The sequence below is a fragment of the Haliotis rufescens genome, unplaced genomic scaffold, assembly GCF_023055435.1.
Source record: "Haliotis rufescens isolate VD_foot unplaced genomic scaffold, xgHalRufe1.0.p SCAF_1, whole genome shotgun sequence".
Taxonomy (NCBI): domain Eukaryota; kingdom Metazoa; phylum Mollusca; class Gastropoda; order Lepetellida; family Haliotidae; genus Haliotis; species Haliotis rufescens.
The window spans coordinates 38822477-38848066 of record NW_025963779.1 but is presented as its reverse complement, the minus strand read 5'-3'; the positions used below and the strand labels follow the sequence as shown (position 1 = coordinate 38848066).

The window sequence follows — 25590 nt, the reverse complement described above, 5'->3', positions numbered from 1 at the left end:
CCACTTTTTTGTCACTTCCAGATCTTAGTTGTATAAGCAGGGTTATAAACCCAGGATAACAGTAAAGTCATGTCATTGATGTATGGCATGAGAAATAGAGAGACTCCTTCATTTGATTAATCAGCTTTGGACGGATTGGAGCAAGTTATCAAACTGAAGTACCACATAACACTGAACATGGTGTTTTTTAATGTGTTTCTTTTTAAAGCTGTTATGATTTATTTTTGTATGAATGATAGGGAAGTTCAGATAGGGATGCCCATACTGACAGTGTAAACCCCACTCGGTCACCGGGTGGATATAAACCCCAGAACAGTGTTACAAATAAGCGCTTGGCAGGTAGATCTTGTGTCGGGCCATATTTTCAAAGTTGTACGGGTCCTTAAGGCCTGCAGTAAATTTATGTGTCTATTTTAGGATTTTTAAATGAGGGCCTGAAGAGTTTAGTCAGGGCCTGCAGCTTCTGAAGTTTGTGCATCCTGATGGCAGCCTGGCATTCTTGGGTATCAAGAACAATGTTGTACATGCATATGAATGAACTGAAGTTGAACTTTAAAAGTATTGCCGGTCAATTCTAAGGTGAGGCAAAATAAAAGGGACTGACCGCGATGAAGATAATACTATAGGCATATGTTTTTAGAAAAATCCTCTACCATTATGTTGGTTCGAAGTTACGTTCTATCTACTACCACGTATGTGTTACCTGGCTTCTGTCGTAATTAATGCATTAAACATTTCTGGTGTGCCCCACAGTGATATTGTTGGAATACTGTTAAAAGCAGCATAAAACCATACTCACTGATGCATTGAATTGTACCTAGTTGCCCAAATAGTCCAGCTATCGATTAACCATTGATGTATAATGCACTGTTGAGGAAGCCAATCCCCTTTTGGTATGCGGGATTCGGGATCTATTTAGATGGTATTGGGTACTCAGCAGTGAGGTACGCTGGTAGCAAATATAATCGTATTTGGTATGCAGATTCAACATTTAAAGAAAACAAGTGTGCACCTACATAAATCCTTCATATGTTTTATTTTGCCACATAGTATTGAGATTCAGGGGTGAGCAATGAGACCGGAGTGAAAAATTATTTGGTGTTCAGGATTCAGGGGAAATGGTTGTGGGATGGTGGCACCATATGCTACACTATATGGTGGCACTACATGATGGCGGCCTGTAAATAATGGAAACCATCCAACCCTCCACGCCAGAAACCTATGATTCGTTTCGAATCCGGTTCGCCCTGATTATGTTTCTAGGTTTGTCAGCACCATACCACTGCTCGTTGGTTTCACCGAAGTGGTAAACGTCTGAGACCTGCATCACTTCGGGCTTTCCTCCCACACTAAGCTGACACGCTGCAATATAACTGGAATACTGTTAAAAGCGGCATTTAACCCAACTCACTCACTCCCTACAAACCACCAACGATCCAGGCACGCTTCGGTTTCGCTGACATGCAATCAACAAAGTCAGGTGGGTCCGTACGTATGTAGGTAGTAAACTTGACTGAGAGAGGATTTTGATATTTTGGAACCCTCCTTTTTAAAAAGCTGGATCCTCCCTTGACTTCTCACGCATAATGTTATTAGCAGACTGTGGGATAGGTACGGCAGCTTGGTTCCCTAAGTGTGAGGAGACACTGACTGTTCAACAAGACCATCAGTTCCCCTGGCTTTCTGTTGGTGGGTTAGTTATGACGATTTGGGGAGGGATGTGTTTATACTATCACTAAACACTGGATCAACTTGGAGCTAGTCATCCACCAGTCCTGCGACACCTTGCTTAAATACTGGTGCTTCTACGTTGTATATAATCCACGCCATGATGTATACCATGGAGTCTACAGAACAAATTCCTGATAATATACTCTGTTTGTTTGTTGTTTAACGCCACACTCAGCAATATTCCAGCTGTATGACGTCGGTCTGTAAATAATCTGGACTAGGCAATCCAGTGATTGACGTCATGAGCATCATTCTACGCAATTGGGATACGATGACATGCATCATCGAAACCTGCGAGCCTGGCCACCCGATCCTGTTAGTCGCATCTTATGACAAGCATAGGTTGCTTAACATCAATTCTAACCCCGATCTTCACAGGTACCTGATAATATGCAGTCATGTATTTAATGTGCAGTGCCACGGATGTTAGTCATGTCATTGAGATGTAACTGGTCCGCAGTATGTAATGCCGATTTGAATGAACAATGCTTGCAAAACTGCTTTGCTTAACAACGGTATAAGGATCTCTACCGGAACATCGCCCTGACAGTAAAATAAAGAATTTGTTATCAATCAATTGTGTCTACTATAACAGTATAAATACAAAAGTATGCACTTTGTATGTTTAGTATGTATTCATTTCATAACAAACATCTTTGACTGTAGGCATGCATCACAAAGCACATCTTTTGAGCATCACTATCAGAGTTCTTAAGCTGGGGTCTTCCTACTTGTCCAGCACATAGGTAATTGTAAGGCAACAGGAGATTAGGGAGGCATTTCACGTATGAGGTCTCACCCCATTTGTGAGATACTTTAAAATCACAAATGTCACGATTGAGTTCTGCCAATGTCCAATGCCTGTTACCCAAGTGGTAAAATGGATTAGTCCCGATCATACCCGATTTGTCAGACACCCAATGAGACTAAAAATAAATTAATGAAAAGACTTTCATTGTAACTTCTTTGATAGGCATTTAGACTTTCATTGTGTTTATAGGCTTTAAAAGCCACATAAATAATTCATCAAGGTGTAATGTATTACTACATCAAGGTACATCATTTATCACTTTGGAACTGATTACCAGAATCAACCCAATGTCTGTACATGTCTTAATGACGCATCTCCAGTGAACACATAATCTCATAATCGGGTCATTCTACAGAAAATGGCAAAATGCCACTGACTAAAACCTGCTATTCTCTTGTTTTTTATGAAAACTGTTTTGACTTCTGTGCTTCAACAATCAATCAACTTCCCATGCCAAACTTAACGAGCTTTCTTACATGTAAAAATATTCATTTACAGCTAACCTTGGTCCACACTCCGAAGTATCTATTATACCAAAGTTTAGTAAAGACAACACACAGAGCTTTCACTGTTGATCACAGTGTATTGTAAATACTTTGGATAAAGGAAATAAATACAACATACAAATAGAAACAACAGTAAACTGCGGTTATAACGAACTCCAAGGGACCACTAATTTGAGTTCGTTATAACTGCAGTTCGTTATTGGGCTTAGGACTTTATCACATTATGACAATCCCTCCCTTGTTAAAGGTAACTTTTTTCTTTCTCCTTACAGACTTTTAACTGAACTTCACTACACCTCTCGTGTAAAACTTCATATTTAATTCCATCATCATCATTTATTCACCAAGTAAGGCCTTCGGACAATTACATGTTGTAAGCGTGCTACAGACAATTGATTACGTTTCTTTTCTCAAATTATTAGCATGGAAAAAAAACATTCCCATATTTTTATTGTATTCGAATTGTTCTCAGACATTAACAAGTTTAATTTGTGTAACTAGGAAATATCAGATTATTAGATATAGATCTATTATATGGTCTCTGGAAATATATAATACTTTTGGGGGGCATACAATTGCCGCAGGGGTTCATATGCACTACATATCAATATAAAATGGTATTCACTTTCAACATATCCGTAGCTACACATATCATATGTTCTTTAGTTTCTTGGCATGCCATCGTATCTACCAGTTTCTTTTCTACTTTAGACGATGTGAGCCACATCTTAACCTTGCCAAAACCACACGAAACTTATTTAAAGTGATACAGCCAATATATTGTTCAACGCCTAAAATTGGTTTAAATAAAGAATACGAGAACGTTTTAGAGCCTAGAGATCCCTATCTCTAGGCTCTAAAACGTTACCGTACTCTTTGTCCTGTTAATACATATACTGTGATCTAGCCATAACTCCGAAACAAAAGAATCTGTTAAAAACTTTAAAAACTTAACCACATCATGTGAGAGAGGTTTCAACTTTGAAAGGGATTTTAAAATACCAAACAAAATATTTTTGCATTGTAGAGTAGAAATGTCAAAGTGCTTTTTCCAAGACAAAGTTTATGAAAATAGGATTCCTAGATAACTATTTAAAGATATACCATTCATTTTTGCATTCATTTTTTTCAATACAACTACTTGAGATTTATCCAAATTTACTACTAAATTATATTCCTTACAATACTCATCTAACACGTTAATTCGTTTTTGTAGACCAGAAATAGTGCCCGACAAAAGAATTACCTCAACAGCGAACAAATCTAAAAAATGTTGCGTTAATTCCGGACGTATTTCATTCAGGAAGATGTATAACCACGCATGAATAAATCTTTCCTGGATGTATATCTTAACTTCTATGAGATCATTTCGTTTGCTCCCGTCTGTTATGCCTTGTAATCAGTTTTTGATGCATCTTAAAGCTGTTCTAATAAGTAAAAGCTTTTTCATTTATTCATGATGGAGAACCATCCACGTTTTTATTTATATATGACGGCGAATCTTGCACGGATATATACAATTAGCCACTCCCTTGCAAAGTTATACAATACTGTGCAATGATTTCTCCCCACCAACAGGTGGCGCTGGCAGCGGCAGGTTCCCTGGCACCGCGATTCTGCTGCTATGTCAGATGACAGAATAAAACGATATGAAAAAATCGACTTTCTGGGCGAAGGACAGGTTAATAAATTGAGAATAAATATATATTGCTACTGTCTGATCCTAGAAGATAGATAAACTGTCATTAACGTGATGTGATTTCTTTGGAGACAGGTAGCCATGCTGACCGTTTGAGCACCCATGCATTCATTCATTCGTTGTATGATCAACAGAACAGGTCTAGCCTATTTAGACATTGAAATGGATCCAAGAAATGAACCCACAATGATACTCTACGACAGAGTTATATATTAATGAGAACTTAAATCTCACTACAAAACTACTGTGAACTCAATCATTTTAGTGTGTATCTCCGCTGTATGGTTATGTGAATATGATTTACCTTTGTAATTTACAGTTTGCCACAGTTTACAAGGCCAGGGACACCAACAGTGGAGATATTGTAGCAGTTAAAAAGGTAATTCGAGACATATAACCAGTTATGAAAAGGACATGGATACCTCATGACTAATTATTTGATAAGGCATGCATTACATGCTGATTTTTCCATAAAAATAAGATAAACATGTTGAGACATGGCTTCTATTATTTATTCCACTTTCTGAAGTTCCTCTTGATGACTGTACTCATTTTCCGTTACCCCAGTTTATAAGATTTGCTGTACACCACTTCATACTGAACAATACTTGTAGAGACAGTCTTGAACAGTTTACTTCAATGAGTCAGTCTTTCAGTTCATATTTGATGTGGTCATTCACTCGAACGGTCATAGAGATGCAAAGGACAAAGTTCTATTAGCTTTATTAGTATTAGTTATTTTTCTCTTTATCTTGTACAGGTTGTAGATCTAGATCTACTTAGGTAATCCCAAAGGACAAAAAACAATAAGTTTATACCAGATGAGCACTTAAATGAACAATTTTGTATATTTGAATCAGAATATTATATATATATATGTACAGTTAGCATGTGTCTTCCAACTGTATAATGTTCTTTGGGGGAGATACGGGCGGAAGTCTTACCCAATATTCAGTATATCTGCTTCTATGCTGAGATGTATGAGACAAAACTTGTAGAATTATCTTTGAATCTGTTTAAATCGTGTACAGATTGAAGAAATTTTTGTTATAGTCATATTATATGTCTGTGTCAATCCCCAGATTAAAGTAGGAACAAGAGCAGAGGCAGCTGATGGCATCAACAGGACAGCTCTCAGGGAGATCAAACTCCTTCAGGAACTCAGCCACAAACACATTATTGGGGTAGGCAAGTCTTTGTGTAGTAAGCCAGGCCACACATTGCGACCACTCAATCCTCAGTTCAGTGATTATGGGGTCCTGCACCTTTCTACCCCATACAACCCATTGGAGCATAATGATGTGAAAATGCATTTCAGATTAGAGAAACCTCAAACATTGATACTGATAGTTAGCTCTGCTGACCTAAGCAATCATGGTACTATCATCTTCTTTCCCCCAAAATTGTATTGTAAAAAATAACCAAACTAGTGACATATCTATGTCTGTATTGGTGTACATATTTCGTTGACTTGACTTTCTATCTATCTGTGTTTCAGCTCCTGGATGTGTTTGGTCAGAAGTCCAATGTTAGCCTGGTGTTTGACTTCATGGAAACAGATCTGGAGGTCAGTGATTTGATTCTAGCTATTACTTACCAGCAGTTGTCATGTCAGAGAAACCTACTCGCATTGCTCAGCACCCTTCTGAATCATAACCTGTGGCCTCAATAAGTCAAATATCAGATTTGTAATTAAGTTATTATGTCCTGAACATTTGCTAAAGGTGAACATTTACCAAAAGAAATCTTGTGACTGCCCTGAATGATATGTTTAACACAGTGTAGATTGTAGTTGATGTGAGAGTGCCCCAACCTGTTAGCTTATATCTCTAACTATACCATGTTTGAATGAAAGTATTTTGGTATTATTGTATCACTATCGGTCAAATACTACATTGTTAATTTTCTTCACCATATTTACCATGCATTTGGTGCCAACAACCTTTTCGTCTACTGGGCTGAACCTTAAGATTCTACAACATGGAATTTTGGTTACCAGAGCAGTATAAACTGTACTAAACAGGGCTTCAGATTACTGTATACAGTCGCTGTGTGAAATAAGTAATTCTATCAATTATATTATTTATCAGTCTTTGAGTTTTTCAGTTGCAAATGTATTGTGGGCATTATGCAGTTGTCAAGATGCAACCTTTACCATGTTTACATCAATGATCATAAGCTGTAAGCATGGTAAAAAAATCAATCACAAGGCTTGATAAAATAATAATGTTAAAATTCTTGTCATAAACATGATCCCGTTTAAGTTTTGTATATCAAATGACACTCCACTTACTACCATGGTTACTTGCTTTTATTTATTTATCAAATAATGCTCCACTTATGTCTAGGTTTGGAGTTACACATTCTACAATTTGAATGAAATATTCTAAATATTCATCATGTGTATTGTGTCCCTGATTTCAGATAATAATCAAAGACTTGACTATAGTGTTGACGTCTCCCCACATCAAATCCTACGTGCTACAGACACTGCTTGGCCTGGAGTATCTCCACACTCACTGGATACTGCACAGGGTAGGGGAGACACTGCAGTGACTATTTCTTAATGGCTTCTCTTGAAACAATACCTATCCAAGACAAAACAAACAGTTCACAAAAAAAGATTAATTTCACATGGACGATCCAATTTCTTGCAATGTTGTGCCTGCCAGAATTGGAAATCAAAGAAACAACAGAATCTAACGCCTCAGTTTCATATGTTGATCATTGTTTAGAAATTACAGACAAGGGGTTTGTATGTAATAACCTGTAATCCTCCAAGTTCCCTTCATATCAATCAAATTACTGCTACCCTATGCCCTAGCATTAGGAAGACCGCCTCCGTGGTCTAGTGGTAGAGCGTCCACCTGGAGAGCGGAAGGTCCGGGGTTTGATCCCCGGGCGAGTCATACCAAAAGACTTGTACTTGTACTGGTACTTGTTGTTACCCTGTCTGGCACTTGGCATTCAGGGGCTAAAACAAGGACTGGTCAGCTCGGACTCGGAGTCAGTATACTGTGTCTGAGTGGGGTATTCATGTTAAACTGCGGCATGGTATCTCAGTGGGCTAGCACTATAAATCGGCATCAGTCCGGACTAGTACAAGCAGCCACACGTGCATGCACGTCGCTATATAAGTGCAATAATCTTGGGCGCGATGTTAAACACAATTTCACTTTACCTCACCCTTGCATTAGGTGTTTATAATCCCAATTTTGTAGGCATTCCACTTCAACAGAAATCACATTGTGCTGTTGATTTGTTTTATTGGTCTTGGATATGGAATGCATAAATATGGTGAAAATATTTCATTGTAACCAGACTGAGATATATCCGATACGATGGTGATGGTATTTTACTTCTGGATTGTCTGTGTTGTGGAACTTGACAGAGATACTATATATCCCGAGGCTGTGACATTTTTGTTTGTCATGCAAGGGAATTTAATAATGCACAATAAGAAATCTCTGTATGACGAAAGAGTCTGGCTTATGGTGTACCATTATATGTGGACGGTGTTGATTGTTGGTCATGCAATCCACCAGATGTTTGGCAGCTACACACTCCAATATTTTACAAGCCCTGATATATATTTGAATATTGCTTACTGTGGAATAAAGCTACATTAACAAAAATTGTTAATTATACAATCAGCCATATTTATGAATTGATTTCCTAGAAGTCTCTCCCAGCGTTGTATCTTGCTGACCTTGAATGGGAGTTAATATGCAGCGAAGAATGATATATTTGTTTTTGTTTCTGCAGGATATGAAGCCAAATAATTTACTTATTAATGAACATGGAATTCTAAAGATTGGAGATTTTGGCCTGGCGAAGTTTTTTGGATCACCAAGTCGTCCATATTCTCATCAGGTGGTAACCAGGTGGGTATAGTGTAATCCCCGATGGGTGTAACAAGATAGGGTTATAAGGTTTGCCAATGTCCCACTGTAAGATATTGTTTTGCAATGAGTTTGTGCATGAAGCACATTCATCAGTAATGTGTTTTGACCATTGGTCACCCATAAAGATCTGGGTAGAGAATCGGTCCTCACCAACCCATGCTTGCTGTAAGAGGTGACAAACGGGATCGGGTGGTCAGGCTCGCTGATTTGGTTCATGCATGTCATCGTATCCCAATTGTGTAGATTGATGCTCATGATGTCAATCACTGGATTGTCTGGTACAGACTCGATTATTTACAGACCACCGTCATATAGCTATAATATTGCTAAGTGCGGCATTAAACAAAAAAACAACAACAAAATTTGACCATTTGTACATGTGATGAATATGAAAGAAAAGTTTTGATAAGTCTTTAGCAATTATTATGTCTTTAGACATGATACAACATACATACATACAGCTTGATCAGAAATTATTGAAAATGGGAACATTGTAAATTACAGATTTATAAAGTCAGAGACCAAGAGATTAGTTTGTCCAACAAACACTGCTTACCTAAAGCTACAAAACACCAAACTGTTCCATATATTTTTAGACCACCTCTTTCCCTAATACATGCTTCAAAGCAGTGAGGCATACTGCCTATCAAAGAAGTGAGAATATCAGTGTACACTGCACTAGTCATGTTACCTTCAAATACACATAATGGTGTGGTACCCGACAGACACCCCACCCCACACATGAAATTTAGGACTGTACTTTGGATGCTGGTAAATTGTTTTTTCTGTACCTTTGGTCCACACTTTTAAGCAGTTTGGACATAGACACTCTGAACTTTCATCTGAGAACATAAACATTGTCCCATCTGAAGTTTCTATGCTCCAAACACCAGTTCAAACGTCGTTTTTGCTGTTCAGGTTTTAGGAGTGGTGATTTCTGCCAATGCATTGCACACAAATGCGTTCTTATTGTCTTTTTAGAAACATCAACTGTCCCAATATTAATCATTTTCATGCCTAATATTTTCTATGCTCATGGGCCGTTTTTTTATGCCAGTATAGCCTTCTGTCACCAGCCGTCAGTTTCTTTGGCCGACCTACTCCCTTTTTGAGTTCAGTTCCCTGTCCACTCTCAATATTTTTCGAAACGCCGTACACAGTTGATAGTGGAATGTCTGTTCTCCCTTTAACGACATGTGCTGATACTTAATAAGTATGACACATGGAGTTGTCTCCCTTGAATCAAAGTCAACCTAAGTTCTACATACACCTTTGATATGGTAAATATTGCTATCCAAAATGGTATGAAAAGTCTCCATAATTTCTGGTCAAACAATAGATTTGACCTGTATTCCATTACACTTCATTGAAGTGATCTGATCATCACGACTGATCAGACAACATCCTAACATTGTTTGTCTTTCAGATGGTATCGGTGTCCCGAGTTACTGTTTGGAGCTAGATTCTACAGCACAGGTGTGGACATATGGGCTGTGGGATGCATACTTGCTGAGTTGTTAATTCGGGTAAGCATTTGTGATAGTGTCAAACAAATACAAGTTTTACTTGCATAGATAAATCTGTTTTCTCTCAATAATACATTACTAATATCTTATCCTATCTCACACTATGCATTTCTCTTTCTTCTTTCAATCCCATGTGGAAACGTGTCTGAAGCAAAGCTTTCCAGATTCTAAAGTTAATTCATCCATACAAACCTCACATCACCATGGTCACCTCCCAGATCTGGGTCATGCACGCTTTGCATGCTGGTTGTTTTACATGCGCTGATCACGTGCCTAATCCAGTCAACATTCTCTTTCACAGTGATGACGCGTTTGTCTACATGGGGAATCCATTTTTGTTCTTTATTCCTGTCTACAAGTTTTGTCTTATTTCACTTAACTTGTTACTGTATTATGTATTGTACCACTGTTAAGCTCCCACTTCCTTGTAAATATCCTCCGGTTTTCGCCTATGTGAGCAAGGGAGTTGTGCCCCACCTTCCAACCATGGGATAAATGCATGGTGTGAGATAGAATAAGTTTACATTTTTTGAAATTTTACAATAAACTGTATATTAAAATACTTATCCTATCTCACATGTTGTATATCCACCCGTACATCCCTGCATCACAGTACTTTAGGCTATACACTCTTGAAATGGGTTGGCTGGGTTAGGCACGTGATCATTGCAGGTAGGTCAACAACCATGCAAAGCATGCATGACCCAGATCAGGGAGGTGACCATGGCGATGTGAGGTATGTACATGTGAATTAACTTAGAAGCTGGAAACCTTTGTTTTCGACTTGTTTTCACTTAAAATAGAAAAAAGAAAGAGAAATGCATAGTGTGAGATTGGATAAGTATATAATTAACTATACAATTTTTGGTAATGTTTTTCTCATTTGTAAATTAAATCAACTATATTTAGCTTGCTGGTTCTATTGAATCACTGTAATCATTGTAGGCGCCTTTCCTGCCTGGAGATTCTGACCTGGATCAACTCAGTAGAATCTTTCAGGTGCTTGGGACACCAGGAGATGAAGACTGGCCGGTAATAATAACAATTGTCTCTCATAACATGATTGTTTGGGGATGTTCTTTGTTCAGATCTTTACAGGAATTCATCTTGTACACATACAATTGTAGTGTTCTAGTGCAGCATATAGTCCTGACTACTGTTCCTTGTGGTCCAAATCAGGATGAAGATAAAATATCACGATTATTATGATTATCTATGATTCGAACCAATGAAAAAAAGATCAGAAAAAGACAGATTTTGGTGATTGTATGGGTAATGCATATGGATGAGAATCAGTATCTGAGTATATTTGTATGATAACTATGTGGTGCAGTTGTTAAAAGTAGCCAGACTCTAACCATGATATTAAGCCAAGGTGTCGGAGCAATGGGAAATAGATACAAGGGTGAAAGCTAACTATGCTTTATGGTCGGTGTTAGGGGTAGATTCTCACTTGTTATTTAGGATCATGAAATTCAGTTGGAATATTTGTCATCAGCCTGATCATCCTGATTTAAACCAGTTTGTGTAGGAATGCAGGTTTTTATTGAAAGAAGACCTATCAAACTGATGATAATATGCCTAGAAAGAATGTAGCATTATCCCTCAGTCACACTCGCCTTGCAGGACATGCAGCACCTACCAGACTTCATCAAATTCAAGCAGTATCCACGGCAACCCCTGAAGGACATCTTCATAGCCGCTGGTGATGACCTGCTGGAGGTGATGGACAAGATGCTGGCCATGGACCCTCTCAAACGCTGCTCAGCAACAGAGGTAAAGTGTGATAGTGTTATGAACAGGGAGTGTAGGAAAAGTATTGATCGGTTTGTCATCTTTTAATGTTGGAAGCAGTCGTTGCATCTTGGGCGCCTTCTGAGTATTATGTTTTAAAAGTGGGAGACATTTCACTGCAAAAGTGTATAGACACAGTGTTATGTCCACCTAGGATTATTATTCATTGGCATGGGGGGCCCAGTATTCTCAGACCCTGCATTTCACTTTGCAGAGTTGCATCCCCTAGCCATGACAAAATCGTGGGTTTGAATTGTAAATTTGCCTGATAACATTCCTCATTTTGCCTGCACCATACCTGTCTTCTACAAAAGGTAAGCATGTACGACCAGCATCCCTTCATACTTTCCTCTTACTTTCGGCTGACATGCCGTGATATGAATGAAGTGCTGTTTCCTCTGAGCTCACTCACTATCGATTACTATGATTTCAGGCTTTGAAAATGCCTTACTTCAGTAACAAGCCTGCCCCAGCTGCAGGTTCGAAGCTCCCTCGGCCTGGCTCCAACAAGATAGTGAACCAGGAGCAGGAGATACTGAGAGCAGGCATCAAGAGGAAGCAACAACAGGGGGAGTCCAGTAAGTAGATGGGTAGAGGCTCTGTAGTGCAGGTGTCACACAACAGCTGGGAGTGTCCAGTAAGTAAATGGGTCACACAACAGCTGGGAGAGTCCAGTAAGTAGATAGGTAGAGGCTCTGTTGCGCAGGTGTCGCAACAGCAGGGGGGAGTCCAGTAAGTAGATGGGTAGAGGCTCTGTAGTGCAGGTGTCCAACAACAGCTGGGAGAGTCTAGTAAGTAGATGGGTCACACAACAGCTGGAAGAGTCCAGTAAGTAGATGGGTAGAGGCTGTGTTGCGCAGGTGTCGCAACAGCAGGGGGGAGTCCAGTAAGTAGATGGGTAGAGGCTCTGTAGCGCAGGTGTCCAACAACAGCTGGGAGAGTCTAGTGAGTAGATGGGTAGAGGCTCTGTAGCGTAGGTGTCACACAACAGCAGTGAGAGTCTAGTGAGTAGATGGTAGAGGCTCTGTAGCGCAGGTGTCACACAACAGCTGGGGTAGTCTAGTAAGTAGATGGTTAGAGGCTCTGTAGTGCAGGTGTCATACAACAGCAGTGAGAGTCTAGTGAGTAGATGGGTAGAGGCTCTGTAGCGTAGGTGTCACACAACAGCAGTGAGAGTCTAGTGAGTAGATGGGTAGAGGCTCTGTAGCGTAGGTGTCACACAACAGCAGTGAGAGTCTAGTGAGTAGATGGTAGAGGCTCTGTAGCGCAGGTGTCACACAACAGCTGGGGGAGTCCAGTAAGTAGATGGGTAGAGGCTCTGTAGCGTAGGTGTCACACAACAGCTGGGGGAGTCCAGTAAGTAGATGGGTAGAGGCTCTGTAGCGCAGGTGTCACACAACAGCTGGGGGAGTCCAGTAAGTAGATGGTGGAGGATCTGTAGCGAAGATGTCACTCAACAGCTTGGGGGAGTCTAGTGAGTAGATGGTGGGTGCTCTGTAGTGAAGATGTCACACAACAGCAGTGAGAGTCTAGTGAGCAGATGGTAGAGGCTCTGTAGCGCAGGTGTCACACAACAGCAGGGGTAGTCCAGTAAGTAGATGGTTAGAGGCTCTGTAGCGCAGGTGTCACACAACAGCAGGGGGAGTCCAGTAAGTAGATGGTTAGAGGCTCTGTAGCGCAGGTGTCACACAACAGCAGGGGTAGTCTAGTAAGTAGATGGTGGAGGCTCTGTAGCGCAGGTGTCACACAACAGCAGGGGGAGTCTAGTAAGTAGATGGGTAGAGGCTCTGTAGTGCAGGTGTCATGCAACAGCTGGGAGAGTCTAGTGAGTAGATGGGTAGATGCTCTGTAGCGAAGATGTCACTCAACAGCTTGGGGGAGTCTAGTGAGTAGATGGTGGGTGCTCTGTAGTGAAGATGTCACACAACAGCAGTGAGAGTCTAGTGAGTAGATGGTGGGTGCTCTGTAGCGCAGGTGTCACACAACAGCTGGGAGAGTCTAGTGAGTAGATGGTAGAGGCTCTGTAGCGCAGGTGTCACACAACAGCAGGGGTAGTCTAGTAGGTAGATGGCTAGAGGCTCTGTAGTGCAGGTGTCATACAACAGCTGGGAGAGTCTAGTTAGTAGATGGGTAGAGGCTCTGTAGTGCAGGTGTCACACAATAGCTCGGAGAGTCCAGTAAGTAGATGGGTCACAACACAGCAGCAGGAGTCCAGTAAGTAGATGGTTAGAGGCTCTGTAGTGAAGATGTCACACAACAGCAGGGGGAGTACATTAAGTAGATAGGTCACACAACACATGGGAGAGTCCAGTAAGTAGATGGGTTGAGGCTCTGTAGTGCAGGTGTCATACAACAGCTGGGAGAGTCTAGTAAGTAGATGGTTAGAGGTTCTGTAGCGAAGATGTCACTCAACAGCTTGGGGGAGTCTAGTGAGTAGATGGTGGGTGCTCTGTAGTGAAGATGTCACTCAACAGCAGGGGGAGTCCAGTAAGTAGATGGTGGGTGCTCTGTAGTGAAGATGTCACACAAGAGCAGGGGGAGTCCAGTAAGTAGATGGTGGGTGCTCTGTAGTGAAGATGTCACACAAGAGCAGGGGGAGTCCAGTAAGTAGATGGTGGGTGCTCTGTAGTGAAGATGTCACACAAGAGCAGGGGGAGTCCAGTAAGTAGATGGTTAGAGGTTCTGTAGCGAAGATGTCACTCAACAGCTTTGGGGAGTCTATTGAGTAGATGGTGGGTGCTCTGTAGCAAAGATGTCACACAACAGCTTGGGGGAGTTCAGTAAGTAGATGGTGGGTGCTCTGTAGTGAAGATGTCACACAACAGCTTGGGGGAGTTCAGTAAGTAGATGGGTAGAGGCTCTGTAGCGAAGATGTCACACAGCAGGGGGAGTCCAGTAAGTAGATGGTTAGAGGCTCTGTAGCGAAGATGTCACACAACAGCTTGGGGGAGTTCAGTAAGTAGATGGGTAGAGGCTCTGTAGCGAAGATGTCACACAACAGCTTGGGGGAGTTCAGTAAGTAGATGGGTAGTGGCTCTGTAGCGAAGATGTCACTCAACAGCTTGGGGGAGTCTAGTGAGTAGATGGTGGGTGCTCTGTAGTGAAGATGTCACACAACAGCAGGGGGAGTCCAGTAAGTAGATGGTTAGAGGCTCTGTAGTGCAGGTGTCACACAGCAGGGGTAGTACAGTAAGTAGATGGTTAGAGGCTCTGTAGTGAAGATGTCACACAACAGCTTGGGGGAGTTCAGTAAGTAGATGGTGGATGCTCTGTAGCGAAGATGTCACACAACAGCTTGGGGGAGTTCAGTAAGTAGATGGGTAGAGGCTCTGTAGCGAAGATGTCACACAACAGCTTGGGGGAGTTCAGTAAGTAGATGGGTAGAGGCTCTGTAGCGAAGATGTCACACAACAGCTTGGGGGAGTTCAGTAAGTAGATGGTGGATGCTCTGTAGCACAGGTGTCACTCAACAGCTGAGGGAGTCCAGTAAGTAGATGGTTTAGTAGTATTTGTGTCGTACAATTTCATTTGTTTGTTTTAAAGTGATCAAATGACAGTGTATATGTTAGATCTGTGAAAGATGATACAAAGTTTTGCCAAGTGGACTTTAAGCATTGTCTCAAACTGATTTTTATTTTGTGTTTTGTTTTTATTTTGTTAAAAGATTGATTTACTTTGAAGGAAAATGCTTGTCATGGATTATTAATGTACTGGTAGTATTTTATTTACACATCACTGTACATATAAGGCACTTACCAATCCTCCTGTTAGCCACTGAAAAATGGTTATAATACCAATAGTCTATATACCTATGCATCTCAAAGTGTTTTTCAATATTAAATATATATTTTGTCACAGGTAGTGGGTTTTATAGTTAGAGGAATGTAGATTTCTTGATTGTGCTTTACATACCATACTAACAGAGTTAAGTTTTCAATTGTTTCCTGTATCAAAGGTGTGATAATAATATCTAAATCCACAGCAGGTTAATAGCCTTTGTGGAACGTTCCTGGACTGTTTCTTCATGTATGAACTGATATCCTTCATTTTTCTTTACAGCTGGACTTGCAAAGAAGCTTGTGTTTTGATGCGCAGCTTACCCTGAGATATTTTGGGGGGAATGTCAAGGTTATTTGTGATTCTTACAGAAAAGACTCTAATCTCTAAGTGCTCATTATTGTAGGGTAAAAAATTTACATTCATGTTAATGCCTTGTTACTTTTGTTGAAGAGTTTGGTTAATTTTCTAAGATAAACAAAACATTGTTTTCATCCTATTTACCATTCTCCAGGCAATCTAAATATAAAAACAATACTCTTCCAAGAGATCTTCCCATCTACTTAACATAATACCAGGTATGAGTGATTTATCTTTTAATGGCTAAATTATTGTTCTTTCAACATGGAAGTATACCTTATTGGAAAGATGGTGTAGGAAACTGCATTCTACTCTACTATAATGTTGGCTTTGTCAACATACAGAATAAAGGAGAAAACTCTATCCAGCGCTCAGGCTGTCTAGTTATCTAGGTTCATCATAGGATACAGTATCTAGTGATCCAGGATACTTGCCAGTCGAGGTCACATACACTCATCCCATATCTATCTGACTCATTCTAACTTGCTGCAGGAAAGCAGTTCCAGACGTTATTTATTTTTGTAGACATTTTGTTGTCATTGCTGGCATGTGAAGGACTATGCTGTGTATGAGCTGTGTACATTGTGTGAACATGATGAATGACTGAGGTGTATCTCCCAGCTTGTTCCTGTCAATAAATCATATTAGTTTTTAACCATCCTTCTGTTATCAATGATTTAAGACACCACACGTAGTCTCCCATTTTAATGATGTAGGTTGCCCTTGTGGCTAGAAGTGTATGTCAAATCTGTCCGAGAGTCTGAGTTAGTTTGCTTTAACTCACATCCATCAGTCAGACCTCTATTTTCAGAATTGGATTCTGTTGTAACTGAATTGTTTGAAATATTTGGCCTACTCCCTGCTTCATCCGCTCCATGCTTGCTGGACCTGAACTTTGAATAAAGGAATAGACCGTTTGATACACGAATTAGGACCAAAGTCATGGTTTCTGGATGTGATTGACTACAGACAGCAATAAACAGTAAAATTCACAAAAGCACCATGTTTCATAAAATGTAATTTTCGAAGGTAAACAATATATACTAACAGATAACAGATGCTGTATTTTATGTCAAAACTAAGTACTACCACGACCAACCCCATGGGGATTCCGGTCAGTATTGATCTCGTCCACCCTTGTCTTTAGCACCGATCATATTGAGGATTGCAGGGTCACACTGACGTGGCTGATTGTGTCTCAACAGACAATGATGGTGTGGGACTTGAATCATGCCAGCATCCTCTGGTTTGTTTGGTCCAGACTGGATTATTTACAGGCTGTCCTAATATACATGTAGTTGGAACATTGTTGAACAACAAACACAAGCAACATTGTTCATACTCACTCACTTAAACACAGTGGATTAGCTACATGAGTTGTCTATTGATGGTTTGCTCAATAGACTACACTTTCTTGCAGTGGTACATGATCCTTTCATAGCACACAGGTCACAATCAGGTGGGATTCTACTTGGTTCCAGATAAGCGTCTGTTTCCCAGCAGCAACTGGATACCTGGTAGTATGAGATGGTGACATGAATGCAAACCTTCTCCCATCTCACAGCTGCTTGGATATGTATACTCCCCAGGGAGCTGAGAATGCAATTGGATGCACACTGATCCAGGGTAATAATGTTATTTAATTATATTCATATGTTTATATTATATAATTATTATTTATTTTTGTGATAGAACATGTAGTACCCCACCTACAAATAATACAATGTAGGGTCACCAGGTGTATCTGGGAACTCTATAGGATATTAGTGCATATAATCCGAAATAAATCATATACATCTTGGAAAAGGTTAAGTCAACAAGGATATTTTTCAGTGACTGATCAAAGAAGTGCTGGAATGAAACCACTGCCAAACGATGTGATCTGTAAGCTTTAAGAACAACCCTCTGACAGTAAGAAGCCATTACTATTTTCAGCTGAGGGTATATTTCTCTCCTCTAAAACTAAAACAATTAATTTTCCTGATGCTGATTTCATATGGAATAGAGCTGGTTAGACTTTCTTTTATATACACCTGGTTTTGTGTTCATAAAATACATATATTCCTCAGTCATAGTGCAAGATTTATTGCACAGTCCGTGGCTATTTCTGGATAAAAATTACATCTTGAGTCCCAAGATGACAACCCAAGTTCAGAGGTCCAGTAGCAACTAAACCCATTGAGGTGGCTGGATGACGGCCTCCACCTTGTGCCTTCTCCTCCCAGTCAGAGGTCCAATAGCGAGTAAACCCTTCGAGGTGGCTGAATGACGGCCTCCACCTTGTGTCTTCTCCTCCCACAGTAGCGAGTAAACCCTTCGAGGTGGCTTGATGACGGCCTCCACCTTGTGTCTTCTCCTCCCAGTCAGAGGTCCAATAGCGAGTAAACCCTTCTAGGTGGCAGGATGACAGCCTCCACCTTGTGCCTTCTCCTTCCTGTCAGAGATTAGATCTGCTGAAGGGGCACCTGTAGCCACTTTCGTAGACTTGCCCCAAGGCTGTATTGAATGATAACTCCATGGGTTTATAGTAATTTTATCCTTCTAATAGGCAAGTCTAGATAAGAGTACAGTCTTTGGAGGCCAGTCTCTTTTGGGGACAACTTGTTATTATTTATATTATCTAGAAATTATAATTTAAACTAATAATTATTGTGCAAGTCCACACTCCCGAAGCAGGCAGAACCGGGGACACAGAGTTAAGCCCTTTGGGTACCCCAGAGACCTGTGGTTCGCCCTGATTATGTTTCTAGGTTTGTCAGCACCATTGCTGTGCTTGTGGGTTTTACCAAAACGGTAAACGTCTGAGACCTGCATCACTTCAGGCTTTCCTTTCATGTTAAGCTGACATAACCGAAATACTGTCCAATGCACTGACACAGTTATTATGATACATACAGAATTCTGTGAACACAGTTTAGAGACACTATAGTTGGGATCATTCACACAAAGTTTCAGCTTCATAAGTTTTGTGGTTTCTGAGATGTCGAAAAGTAAATGTGTATAACGTACAGACGGATGGACGTTACTTAAAGTTCAGGTGAGCTAATAATGCTAAAAGCGACGTAGCACCCACTTTCCTCTATCGTGCACAAAAGAGTGGCCAGATAGTTCTATTTTTACGTAAAGAAAATAACTACCTTATGTCCTCAAGAATGCCGTGTAACAGTTCACTGCGTTTGTCAGGTGAAAAGAACATTTGGAGTTTCACCGGCATCTAAAGCTGATTGCAAAATGACAGATTAATGAAAACTATTTATATGAAAATTGTGAGCATCATTGATAGTTTGGCACACTGAATGGATATGTTTCCATGACAGTTACAAAAAAGATAGACAGTCGGTGTTATCCCCAGGCAATGTATACGGTGTAGTTGTCCCCAGTCCTGTACTGTGTGTTGAGCAGTGTAGGTGGCCCCCATTCCTGTACTGTGTGTTGAGCGGCGTACTTGTCCCCAGTCCTGTACTCTGTTGAGTGGTGTAGTTGTCCCCAGTCCTGTAATGTGTGTTGAGCGGTGTAGTTGCCTCCAGTCCTGTAATGTGTGTTGAGCGGTGTAGTTGTCTCCAGTCCTGTACTGTGTGTTGAACGGTGTAGTTGTCCCCAGTCCTGCACTGTGTGTTGAGTGGTGTAGTTGCCTCCAGTCCTGTACTGTGTGTTGAGCGGTGTAGTTGTCCCCAGTCCTGTACTGTGTGTTGAGTGGTGTAGTTGTTCCCAGTCCTGTACTGTGTGTTGAGTGGTGTACTTGTCCCCAGTCCTGCACTGTGTGTTGAACGGTGTAGTTGTCCCCAGTCCTGCACTGTGTGTTGAGTGGTGTAGTTGCCTCCAGTCCTGTACTGTGTGTTGAGCGGTGTAGTTGTCCCCAGTCCTGTACTGTGTGTTGAGCGGTGTAGTTGTTCCCAGTCCTGTACTGTGTGTTGAGCGGTGTAGTTGTCCCCAGTCCTGTAATGTGTGTTGAGCGGTGTAGTTGTCCCCAGTCCTGTACTGTGTCTTAAGCGGTGTAGTTGTTCCCAGTCGTGTACTGTGTGTTGAGCGGTGTAGTTGTCCCCAGTCCTGTACTGTGTGTTGAGCGATATAGGTGGTTCCCAGTCCTGTACTGTGTGTTGAGTGGTGTAGGTGGTCCCCAGTCCTGTACTGTGTGTTGACTGGTGTAGTTGTTCCCAGTCCTGTACTGTGTGTTGAGCGGTGTAGTTGTCCCCAGTCCTGTACTGTGTGTTGACTGGTGTAGTTGTCCCCAGTCCTGTACTGTGTGTTGAGCGGTGTAGTTGTCCCCAGTCCTGTACTGTGTGTTGAGCGGTGTAGTTGTTCCCAGTCCTGTACTGTGTGTTGAGCGATATAGGTGGTTCCCAGTCCTGTACTGTGTGTTGAACGGTGTAGTTGTCCCCAGTCCTGCACTGTGTGTTGAGTGGTGTAGTTGTCCCCAGTCCTGTAATGTGTGTTGAGCGGTGTAGTTGCCTCCAGTCCTGTACTGTGTGTTGAGTGGTGTAGTTGTCCCCAGTCCTGTACTGTGTGTTGAGCGGTGTAGTTGTCCCCAGTCCTGTACTGTGTGTTGAGCGATATAGGTGGTTCCCAGTCCTGTACTGTGTGTTGAGTGGTGTAGGTGGTCTCCAGTCCTGTACTGTGTGTTGACTGGTGTAGTTGTCCCCAGTCCTGTACTGGTCGTTGAGCGGTGTAGGTGGCCCCAGTCCTACACTGTGTGTTGAGCGGTGTAGTTGTCCCCAGTCCTGTACTGGTCGTTGAGCGGTGTAGGTGGCCCCTAGTCCTGTACTGTGTGTTGAGCGGTGTAGTTGTCCCCAGTCCAGTGCTGTGTGTTGAGCGGTGTACTTGTCCCCAGTCCTGCACTGTGTGTTGACTGGTGTAGTTGTCCCCACTCATGTACTGTGTGTTGAGCGGTGTAGTTGTCCCCAGTCCTGTACTGTGTGTTGACTGGTGTAGTTGTCCCCAATCCTGTACTGTGTGTTGAGCGGTGTAGTTGTCCCCAGTCCTGTACTGTGTGTTCGGCGATGTAGGTGGTTCCCATTCCTGTACTGTGTGTTGAGCGGTGTCGTTCCCAGTACTGTACTGTGTGTTGACTGGTATAGTTGTCCCCAGTCCTGCACTGTGTGTTGAGTGGTGTAGTTGTCCCCAGTCCTGTACTGTGTGTTGAGCGGTGTAGTTGTCCCCAGTCCTGTACTGTGTGTTGAGCGGTGTAGTTGTCCCCAGTCCTGTGCTGGTCGTTGAGCGGTGTAGGTGGCCCCTAGTCCTGTACTGTGTGTTGAGCGGTGCAGTTGTCCCCAGTCCAGTGCTGTGTGTTGAGCGGTGTAGTTGTCCCAAATCCTGTACTGTGTGTTGAGCGGTGTAGTTGTCCCCAGTCCTGTACTGGTCGTTGAGCGGTGTAGGTGGCCCCTAGTCCTGTACTGTGTGTTGAGCGGTGTAGTTGTCCCCAGTCCAGTGCTGTGTGTTGAGCGGTGTAGTTGTCCCCAGTCCTGTAATGTGTGTTGAGCGGTGTAGTTGTCCCCAGTGCGGTGCAGGCGGACCCCAAACCTGTACTGTGTGTTAAACGGTGTAGTTGTCCCCAGTCCTGCACTGTGTGTTGAGTGGTGTAGTTGCCTCCAGTCCTGTACTGTGTGTTGAGCGGTGTAGTTGTCCCCAGTCCTGTACTGTGTGTTGAGCGGTGTAGTTGTCCCCAGTCCTACACTGTGTGTTGAGCGGTGTAGTTGTCCCCAGTCCTGTACTGGTCGTTGAGCGGTGTAGGTGGCCCCTAGTCCTGTACTGTGTGTTGAGCGGTGTAGTTGTCCCCAGTCCAGTGCTGTGTGTTGAGCGGTGTAGTTGTCCCCAGTCCAGTGCTGTGTGTTGAGCGGTGTAGTTGTCCCCAGTGCGGTGCAGGCGGACCCCAAACCTGTACTGTGTGTTGAACGGTGTAGTTGTCCCCAGTCCTGCACTGTGTGTTGAGTGGTGTAGTTGCCTCCAGTCCTGTACTGTGTGTTGAGCGGTGTAGTTGTCCCCAGTCCTGTACTGTGTGTTGAGCGGTGTAGTTGTCCCCAGTCCTACACTGTGTGTTGAGCGGTGTAGTTGTCCCCAGTCCTGTACTGGTCGTTGAGCGGTGTAGGTGGCCCCAGTCCTACACTGTGTGTTGAGCGGTGTAGTTGTCCCCAGTCCTGTACTGGTCGTTGAGCGGTGTAGGTGGCCCCTAGTCCTGTACTGTGTGTTGAGCGGTGTAGTTGTCCCCAGTCCAGTGCTGTGTGTTGAGCGGTGTACTTGTCCCCAGTCCTGTACTGTGTGTTGAGCGGTGTAGTTGTCCCCAGTCCTGTACTGGTTGTTGAGCGGTGTAGGTTGCCCCTACTCCTGTACTGTGTGTTGAGCGGTGTAGTTGTCCCCAGTCCAGTGCTGTGTGTTGAGCGGTGTAGTTGTCCCCAGTGCGGTGCAGGCGGACCCCAAACCTGTACTGTGTGTTGAACGGTGTAGTTGTCCCCAGTCCTGCACTGTGTGTTGAGTGGTGTAGTTGCCTCCAGGCCTGTACTGTGTGTTGAGCGATGTAGTTGTCCTCAGTTCTGTACTGTGTGTTGAGCGGTGTAGTTGTCCCCAGTCCTGTACTGTGTGTTGAGCGGTGTAGTTGTCCCCAGTCCTGTACTGTGTGTTTGGCGATGTAGACGGTCCCCAGTCCTGTACTGTGTGTTGAGCGGTGTAGTTGTCCCCAGTCCTGTACTGTGTGTTGAGTGGTGTAGGTGGTCCCCAGTCCTGTACTGTGTGTTGAGCAGTGTAGGTGGCCCCTAGTTCTGTACTGTGTGTTGAGCATTGTAGGTGGCCCCAGTCCTGTACTGTGTGTTGAGCGTTGTAGGTGGCCCCAGTCCTGTACTGTGTGTTGACTGGTGTAGTTGTCCCCAGTCCTGTACTGTGTGTTGAGCGGTGTAGTTGTCCCCAGTCCTGTACTGTGTGTTGAGCGATGTAGTTGTTCCCAGTCCTGTACTTGGTGTTGACTGGTGTAGTTGTCCCAAGTGCAGTGCAGGCGGACCCCAAACCTGTACTGTGTGTTGAACGGTGTAGTTGTCCCCAGTCCTGCACTGTGTGTTGAGTGGTGTAGTTGCCTCCAGTCCTGTATGTGTGTTGAGCGGTGTAGTTGTCCCCAGTCCTGTACTGTGTGTTGACTGGTGTAGTTGTCCCCAGTCATGTACTGTGTGTTGAGCGGTGTAGTTGTCCCCAGTCCTGTACTGTGTGTTGACTGGTGTAGTTGTCCCCAGTCCTGCACTGTGTGTTGAGCGGTGTAGTTGCCTCCAGTCCTGTACTGTGTGTTGAGCGGTGTAGTTGTCCCCAGTCCTGTACTGTGTGTGGACTGGTGTAGTTGCCCCCAGTCCTGTACTGTGTGTTGAGCGGTGTAGTTGTCCCCAGTCCTGTACTGTGTGTTGACTGGTTTAGTTGTCCCCAATCCTGTACTGTGTGTTGAGCAGTGTAGGTGGTCCCCATTCCTGAACTGTGTTTTCAGCGGTGTAGTTGTCCCCAGTCCTGTACTGTGTGTTGAGTAGTGTAGGTGGCCCTAGTCCTGTACTGGGTGTTGAGTGGTGTAGGTGGTCCCCAGTCCTGTACTGTGTGTTGTGCGATGTAGGTGGTCCCCAGTCCTGTACTGTGTGTTGAGCAGTGTAGTTGTCCCCAGTCCTGTACTGTGTGTTGAGTGGTGTAGGTGGTCCCCAGTCCTGTACTGTGTGTTGAGCAGTGTAGTTGCCTCCAGTCCTGTACTGTGTGTTGAGCGGTGTAGTTGTCCCCAGTCCTGTACTGTGTGTTGAGCGGTGTAGTTGTCCCAGTCCTGTACTGTGTGTTGAGCGGTGTAGTTGTCCCCAGTCCTGTACTGTGTGTTGACTGGTGTAGTTGTCCCCAGTCATGTACTGTGTGTTGAGCGGTGTAGTTGTTCCCAGTCCTGTACTGTGTGTTGAGCGATATAGGTGGTCCCCAGTCCTGTACTGTGTGTTGAGCGACGTAGTTGTTCCCAGTCCTGTACTGTGTGTTCGGCGATGTAGGTGGTTCCCATTCCTGTACTGTGTGTTGAGCGGTGTAGGTGGTCCCCAGTCCTGCACTGTGTGTTGAGTGGTGTAGTTGTCCCCAGTCCTGTACTGTGTGTTGAGTGGTGTAGGTGGTCCCCATTCCTGTACTGTGTGTTGAACGGTATAGTTGTCCCCAGTCCTGCACTGTGTGTTGAGTAGTGTAGTTGTCCCCAGTCCTGTACTGTGTGTTGAGCGGTGTAGTTGTCCCCAGTCCTGTACTGTGTGTTGAGCGGTGTAGTTGTCCCCAGTCCTGTACTGGTCGTTGAGCGGTGTAGGTGGCCCCTAGTCCTGTACTGTGTGTTGAGCGGTGTAGTTGTCCCCAGTCCAGTGCTGTGTGTTGAGCGGTGTAGTTGTCCCAAATCTTACACTGTGTGTTGAGCGGTGTAGTTGTCCCCAGTCCTGTACTGGTCGTTGAGCGGTGTAGGTGGCCCCTAGTCCTGTACTGTGTGTTGAGCGGTGTAGTTGTCCCCAGTCCAGTGCTGTGTGTTGAGCGGTGTAGTTGTCCCAAATCCTGTACTGTGTGTTGAGCGGTGTAGTTGTCCCCAGTCATGTACTGGTCGTTGAGCGGTGTAGGTGGCCCCTAGTCCTGTACTGTGTGTTGAGCGGTGTAGTTGTCCCCAGTCCAGTGCTGTGTGTTGAGCGGTGTAGTTGTCCCCAGTGCGATGCAGGCGGACCCCAAACCTGTACTGTGTGTTGAACGGTGTAGTTGTCCCCAGTCCTGCACTGTGTGTTGAGCGGTGTAGTTGCCTCCAGTCCTGTACTGTGTGTTGAGCGGTGTAGTTGTCCCCAGTCCTGTACTGTGTGTTGAGCGGTGTAGTTGTCCCCAGTCATACACTGTGTGTTGAGCGGTGTAGTTGTCCCCAGTCCTGTACTGGTCGTTGAGCGGTGTAGGTGGCCCCTAGTCCTGTACTGTGTGTTGAGCGGTGTAGTTGTCCCCAGTCCAGTGCTGTGTGTTGAGCGGTGTAGTTGTCCCCAGTCCTCTACTGTGTGTTGAGCAGTGTAGTTGTCCCCAGTCCTGTACTGGTCGTTGAGCGGTGTAGGTGGCCCCTAGTCCTGTACTGTGTGTTGAGCGGTGTAGTTGTCCCCAGTCCAGTGCTGTGTGTTGAGTGGTGTAGTTGTCCCCAGTGCGGTGCAGGCGGACCCTAAACCTGTACTGTGTGTTGAACGGTGTAGTTGTCCCCAGTCCTGCACTGTGTGTTGAGTGGTGTAGTTGCCTCCAGTCCTGTACTGTGTGTTGAGCGATGTAGTTGTCCCCAGTCCTGTACTGTGTGTTGAGCGGTGTAGTTGTCCCCAGTCCTGTACTGTGTGTTGAGCGGTGTAGTTGTCCCCATTCCTGTACTGTGTGTTTGGCGATGTAGATGGTCCCCAGTCCTGTACTGTGTGTTGAGCGGTGTAGTTGTCCCCAGTCCTGTACTTGGTGTTGAGCGGTGTAGGTGGTCCCCAGTCCTGTACTGTGTGTTGAGCAGTGTAGGTGG

General features: G+C 43.6%; 1 protein-coding gene across 1 annotated transcript; it reads left to right on the top strand.

Moving 5' to 3' along the window:
- The first annotated feature begins 4593 nt into the window (after window positions 1-4593).
- Window positions 4594-16764, top strand: LOC124135739 (cyclin-dependent kinase 7-like). Its single transcript, XM_046501259.2, has 11 exons — window positions 4594-4729; window positions 5067-5126; window positions 5830-5931; window positions 6246-6314; window positions 7172-7282; window positions 8513-8631; window positions 10079-10178; window positions 11124-11210; window positions 11805-11954; window positions 12406-12550; window positions 16032-16764. The coding sequence occupies exons 1-11, from the start codon at window positions 4673-4675 to the stop codon at window positions 16058-16060; spliced, it is 1029 nt and encodes a 342-aa protein (XP_046357215.1). The 5' UTR covers window positions 4594-4672; the 3' UTR covers window positions 16061-16764.
- Window positions 16765-25590: the final 8826 nt, after the last annotated feature.